This window comes from Sinocyclocheilus grahami, unplaced genomic scaffold, assembly GCF_001515645.1.
Source record: "Sinocyclocheilus grahami isolate Dianchi unplaced genomic scaffold, SAMN03320097.WGS_v1.1 scaffold2148.1, whole genome shotgun sequence".
Taxonomy (NCBI): domain Eukaryota; kingdom Metazoa; phylum Chordata; class Actinopteri; order Cypriniformes; family Cyprinidae; genus Sinocyclocheilus; species Sinocyclocheilus grahami.
The window spans coordinates 69,378-76,015 of NW_015507327.1; the positions used below are offsets into that span (position 1 = coordinate 69,378).

The 6,638-nt window shown below is 43.3% G+C and overlaps 1 protein-coding gene across 1 annotated transcript in view; it reads left to right on the forward strand.

Annotated features, from left to right (window-relative positions):
• Positions 1–6,407, forward strand: part of LOC107574214 (histone deacetylase 4-like) — a 22,234-nt gene extending 15,827 nt beyond the window's left edge. The window contains exons 8-20 of the mRNA XM_016260673.1: positions 1,475–1,603; positions 1,686–1,780; positions 3,601–3,708; positions 4,104–4,307; positions 4,395–4,581; positions 4,662–4,795; positions 5,201–5,303; positions 5,406–5,452; positions 5,535–5,642; positions 5,742–5,797; positions 5,879–5,966; positions 6,056–6,175; positions 6,249–6,407. Coding sequence (XP_016116159.1) covers positions 1,475–1,603; positions 1,686–1,780; positions 3,601–3,708; positions 4,104–4,307; positions 4,395–4,581; positions 4,662–4,795; positions 5,201–5,303; positions 5,406–5,452; positions 5,535–5,642; positions 5,742–5,797; positions 5,879–5,966; positions 6,056–6,175; positions 6,249–6,350 — 1,481 coding nt within the window. The 3' untranslated portion in view covers positions 6,351–6,407. The remainder of the gene's footprint in view (positions 1–1,474; positions 1,604–1,685; positions 1,781–3,600; positions 3,709–4,103; positions 4,308–4,394; positions 4,582–4,661; positions 4,796–5,200; positions 5,304–5,405; positions 5,453–5,534; positions 5,643–5,741; positions 5,798–5,878; positions 5,967–6,055; positions 6,176–6,248) is intronic.
• The last annotated feature ends 231 nt before the right edge of the window (positions 6,408–6,638 follow it).

Genomic DNA, 6,638 nt, shown 5'->3' on the forward strand with positions numbered 1-6,638 from the left:
TGTGTGAGTGTGTGTGAGTGTGTGTGTGTGTGAGTGTGAGAGTGTGTGTGTGTGTGTGTGTGTGAGAGAGTGTGTGTGTGTGTGTGAGAAAGTGTGTGAGAGTGTGTGTGTGTGTGTGTGTGAGAGTGATCAGTGTTGATGACTCGTTGCTGTAGATCCTCAATAACAAAGTTTAATTGCGGCTGTAGGGAGCTTATTTTCAGCTTAATATGTTTCTGTAAATTCCTGCAGCAAAATGAACTTTCCCAACATGTGATTGCAGCTAAACAGTGACTCACGCGAGTCGAATATGATCTCGCTGTTGACGGTGGTTAGTGTATGTGATGAAGATGAAACCGTTCTGTAGGTGGAAACGATCGGATGCCTCGTCCCTGAGCAGCGGCTCTCCTCAATATCCTGATTCATTCTCTGCGCTTTTCCCATCTAGTGACGAGTTTGTGGAATTTGCTTATGTTAATGGAAAGCTGTTCGTTAGGAGCCTCCTGTATTTCACAGAGCCACGAGCATCATTTCCAGTAACGACCGAATGAATAGAGAGCAAGATAACAGCCGAATGAATCAACCTTTTCTTCCGATGCTGAGATTCTGACTTGATTTAAGATGGCAAACGGAAGTAAATCGATGGATTGAGGATGGCGAGTGCTCAGACTTACACCTGACATGCAGTTAATCATCATCTTAAATGAAAATGAGAGAATATGCCACGTCACACACGTGTGCTGAAGAGAAGCCGTTAGTTGATGCTGCAGCAGCCGAGGTGTTGCTCTTCTAGTGAACTTAGCATTACATCTGCTGCTGCTCATACCTTACGTATCTTTTCCATGTTAATCTGAGTTTTTGTCCTAACTAGCTGCAACGGCGACATGTGAAATGTCTATTTTAGAAATGGTTTCTATTTCCACGACATCGCGACTGAAACAACATACAAACTATATGAGTGATAATCTCACGTACTTATGTGCTTTATTCAAAGTTAAACATGTCTGTATGAGATTGAATATCATTTTGAGTGACATTTAAAGCCATACTGAGCCATACATGGCAATAGTTTACCTCAGATCTTGAAAATAAATTAAGGCAAACATGTACGTTAAAACTGCGAACCAACGAGTGCATTCCATAACAAAGATGGTATCAGTCACTCAGTATGTGCATTTAATGATGTTAAAAAGGTTTGATATTTATGAATTAGATTATAAATCCATTTTGTTGCAAATGCAGTTCGCTTCCAGAGAGACTCCGCCCACACACGCTTCTGATTGGCTGTGATATGATTCTGTTGCGTCTGGTGTGGACACACAAAGTGCTTGTCGCTGGAATCTTGTTGCGTCGCGTGTAGTTATTAGATTAGGTTATTAGGTGTTATTAGATGTCCCGGAGCGGTTGACCAAACCTCACTCTGAATGAAACATACACTCTGTTCAGTTTCTGCATAAAGCGAGGCAGGGTGTGAAAACAGCTTCTGTCATTGCAGCGTCTGAACCAAACCTGAAGCTGCGTTCGCGGCTGAAGCAGAAGGTGTCGGAGCGGAGGAGCAGCCCATTACTGCGCCGCAAAGACAGTCCCATCAGCACGCTGAAGAAACGCTCTCTGGACATGGCAGGTGATGCTCGAGACGCGCTCACATGTGCTTGCGTGACTGTTTTCACACAGACAAACTCTGTCTCTCGTTCTGACGTCTGTAGATTCGGCGTGTAGCAGCGCTCCTGGATCTGGACCCAGTTCCCCAAACAACAGCTCACACGGAAACCTGTGCGAGAACGGCATCAGCGTGACTGAGGTGAGGCTAGTTTACTGCATCAATGTGCCTGTGTGTGTCTATGTCTATGTGTGTGCACAGAAGAAGAGTTGTTTCATAAACTCGTGGATGATTGGGTTTTACACACAACAAAATTCCTCTTTTCCTCTACATTTCACCTCTGCTCTAGCTTGTTTCCCAGTCTAGCGTTCTAATAAAGCTGTCACTCTACACTATGAATACTGTTGGCTCTGTGGTGAATTACTTATGTTTGTCTATTGTAAGTTGCTTTGGATAAAAGTAGGATGTAACGATTAGGTTTGGGAAAATAAATCGATGCATCGCAAATCGAGAAAAGATTCCGGATCGATCATCCGAATGCATGGCGATTTTTTTCTCGAGTGGATTCTGAGCTTAGTTTTGAACAGCAGATGGCGCTGCATGCTTTAGAAACGGCCGTACTCTGCTTGTTTCCAAATCCTTACACACACTTGAACATAAAATAATCATTCATAAAATGCAAGGTTGAAGCTAATTACAAAGGTGTTGACAGTGGGCTGTGTTTACATTAATCTGGCGTCATAAAAGCATTCTGAGCCGAGGTGAAATTACACTTGAAGCGTGAAACAAATAACGCGTTATACGGAGCCACTAAACGTTTAGCCGCTTCCTAGCGCTAGTCTGTTGCATTACAGTACATGAAAGTTCACTTACCACATACACCGAGCAAGGAGAAATGTCTGATAGGACGATGGCGAATGATTTGCAGATCCTGAGCACCAATACTAAACATCTAATCTTCTCAAATTCATTGCTGTTCATAAACTCCACCTGCTGTCAGAGAGTGAATCTGCATCTCATTCAGCTCGTCTGCTGTTTCTGTTTCGTTCAGATATGTTTTATGTAGTATAGTTTCACAAAACTAAAGTCAGACCATTCTGTTTTTGCTTCGAATAAAAAAAAATGACAATACAATTTAGATTAAAATCTGCTCATGCCGCATGTTTATCTTTGTTTGGATATCTAATCTTTGTTTGGATCATGATTAAAATGCAGTGGTTGCCTCTCATTTCAAATGAAAAGAGCACAGACAAAGCCTTAGTTTATATTATGAGATTTCGTGTTATTCATTTGATTTGGGGTTTGTTTTAAAATTACAATTGAGTTTTCACAAAGAAATGTTTAGCAATTTTGTCTGAGAAATAATAAAAAGACACATTTTCATTTCTAATTTGTCTCGAATCACATTTTGTTAAAAAAAATTGTGAGAATCATTTTGTGAAATCAGTATTGTATGGCATCGTGAGTTGAGTGAATCGTTACATGCCTAGATAAAAGCTAATGTGTAAATGTGAATGTGCTCCAGTCGCTGTTTCTGTTTCGTTCAGATATGTTTTATGTAGTATAGTTTCACAAAACTAAAGTCAGACCATTCTGTTTTTGCTTCGAATAAAAAAAAATGACAATACAATTTAGATTAAAATCTGCTCATGCCGCATGTTTATCTTTGTTTGGATATCTAATCTTTGTTTGGATCATGATTAAAATGCAGTGGTTGCCTCTCATTTCAAATGAAAAGAGCACAGACAAAGCCTTAGTTTATATTATGAGATTTCGTGTTATTCATTTGATTTGGGGTTTGTTTTAAAATTACAATTGAGTTTTCACAAAGAAATGTTTAGCAATTTTGTCTGAGAAATAATAAAAAGACACATTTTCATTTCTAATTTGTCTCGAATCACATTTTGTTAAAAAAAATTGTGAGAATCATTTTGTGAAATCAGTATTGTATGGCATCGTGAGTTGAGTGAATCGTTACATGCCTAGATAAAAGCTAATGTGTAAATGTGAATGTGCTCCAGTCGTCTCACAGGCCGGCTGGTCAGGACGGGTCGGTTAGTCAGCTGTCGCTCTACACGTCTCCTTCACTACCCAACATCACCCTGGGTCTGCCGGCCACTGCCACCAACGTGAGTGTTCAGACCTAACTGAGCTTGTGCCGTTGGGTTAGAAACAATGGGTTAGAAACATTTACTTAACTCAGGTCAGATCCTCTGTATTTGTCTGACTTGAGTAAGTTTTGCCTTTCAAGTAAATTTGTTTTTAAAAGTGGTTTAGATATTTTTACCGGAACATAAACAGTAATTAGAGTGTCTAACGCAGTAGCTCGACCTTTAATGAAGAAATATTATTCACAGTTAATACCGTACTGAACTGATCTGTGTGTGAGAAACGGTCATCATCAACCTGTAACGTGTATTTGTCCACCCGCTTAGGAGCATTTGGTCAGCACTCATCTTCATTTTTCTCCGTCATGTGATGCTTTGGAAAAGGCTCAGTTTTATTTTGTTGTTGCTTTAACAAGGTGACGTCTACCCAGCTTGACAGCGAATGTTTGTCTGTGACCGGTTTACCCATAAGCACTCCATTCCTGGTCACCCCTCACCTGCCGTCATTTCTTGGCAATTCGGAGACTGCAAACTCCCACAATGCACTGCTGCAGCACATGGTCCTTCTGGAGCAATCAGCCCCACCGAGTCCTTTAGCCGTAGAGACACCTAGGAGAGCAGTGAGAGAGACGCTGCGTATGTGTCGCCCTCTTGTGGTTGTTGTCAGTGCACAGCACCTGTAATGTGTGTGTGTGTGTGTGTGAGAGCAGCAGGCTCTTTTACTGGAGCAGCAGAGGATCCATCAGCTCAGAAACTACCAGGCATCCATGGAGGAGGCTGGTGCATTGGTCAGTTTCCCAGGGCACCGTCCTCTGTCCAGAGCCCAGTCATCTCCTGCTTCCGCCTCCTTCATCAGCTCGCAGGAGCAGCCTTCCAAACCACATTTTACCACAGGTGCGTCACACCTGTCCTCTCTGTGACCTCAAAACAGAATTCACAAGGATGAGCGCTCCAGTTAAAGTTTCTTTCTCTAGGTCTGGTGTATGACTCTCTCATGCAGAAGCACCAGTGCATGTGTGGAAACACCAACGCGCACCCCGAACACGCCGGGCGCATCCAGAGCATCTGGTCTCGGCTGCAGGAGACGGGCCTGCGCAGCCAGTGTGAGGTGGGACATGAATACTGGAGTTATTAGTTTCTGATGCACTGGCTGAATCGATCTCTATCACTTAAACTCTGCATGTGACACAAACATGATTGATTTTGTCATTTTAATGTGAGAAATATTCCACAAAGTTCAGGAAAAAAATAGTTTTCCACTCAGAAACACACAGGAGTACCATATTTCTCTCGAGCAGTTTAGTGTGAATCACTCATGTGAAGTTAAAGATTGTTGTCCTTAAAGTTTGATTCAAACGGTGCATTGAGTTGTGCTTCCTGATAATAGAGCTACGTTTCACTGGTGAGTGTTGGGTTTTGGAGGCTGCTGTTTTATTTACCTCAGCACTTCTAATGATGTGTCAGCAGGGGGCGCTCTCGTGCTCCAGTCAATCTCTCTGTCCTGTATTTTCAGTGTATCCGTGGGAGAAAAGCCACATTAGAGGAACTGCAGACGGTTCATTCTGAAGCTCATGTCATGTTGTATGGGACCAACCCACTACGGCAGAAACTGGACAGTAAGACTTTTACAATCCAAAACGAAGATCCCCTCATCATTTACTCAGACTCTGCGGTGTGAATGCATCTCTGATATGTCGTCTTCTCTCTGTCTGGCTCAGGTTCTGTCATCTCCATGTTCGTCAGGCTGCCGTGTGGTGGTATTGGGGTTAGTAGAGACAAAGTCCGTCTCAACCATCTCTTCATCATTTATGCAGCATGTAAGGAAGGTTTCTGCTTTGTCTGTGAAGGTGGACAGTGACACGGTCTGGAATGAAGTTCACTCGTCGAGCGCAGCGCGTCTGGCCGTCGGTTCTGTGGTCGAACTCGTCTTCAAAGTGGCATCGGGAGAGCTGAAGGTTGCCGTCTGCCATTGTCTTTCTCTCTTCATGTGTATCTGTATGTCTATCTGTATTATTTGATTGACGTAGAGCGGTGTGTCTCTGGCTTCATTGCAGAACGGCTTCGCTGTGGTCCGGCCGCCGGGACACCACGCAGAGGAGAGCACGCCCATGTGAGACGCGTCTCTGTGTTTGTGTCGCTCTGTGCTTTCTTCCTTTACTCCTGTAACATTGGTGCTCTCGTCCAATCACAGGGGCTTCTGTTACTTTAACTCTGTTGCCATAGCAGCTAAACTCCTACAGCAAAGACTCAATGTCGGCAAAATTCTGATTGTTGATTGGGTGAGTTTATTTAGAAGAATTATTTGGCACTTCTGTATTTTCTTTTCTTTCTGTTTAACATTTGATAATTTTTCTTAAACCACATTCAGGACGTTCATCATGGCAACGGAACACAACAAGCGTTCTACGACGATCCCAGAGTTTTGTACGTTTCGCTTCATCGATACGACGATGGCAATTTCTTCCCAGGCAGCGGCGCTCCTGAAGAGGTAATGCAACGATACGAGTGGATTGTGGGAAGGTGTTTTGTTTCCTAACTCATGCAGCACTTCCTCTGAACAGGTGGGCAGTGGGCCGGGAGTCGGTTTCAACGTCAACGTGGCGTTTACTGGAGGTCTGGAGCCACCGATGGGCGACGCAGAGTACCTCGCTGCCTTCAGGTAAAAGAGTCTCAAACACGTTCTGCTTGTACAATGAATAACAGTCTTACTGAATTTACGTTACGCATTAGCCAGCACTTTTAAATTTGCCAAGATGTCAGGCACTCTGGCTCCTGGTAAACATTGGACTATGGTGGCTGGTGTCTGTATTTTCACGTTCCGTACAATAGAATCGCCAATAACTAGAGCACACACTCACACTCTCTCTCTCTTACACACACACACTTACTCACACACACTCTCACTCACTCACTCTCTCTCACACACACACACACACTCTCTCTCTCTCTCT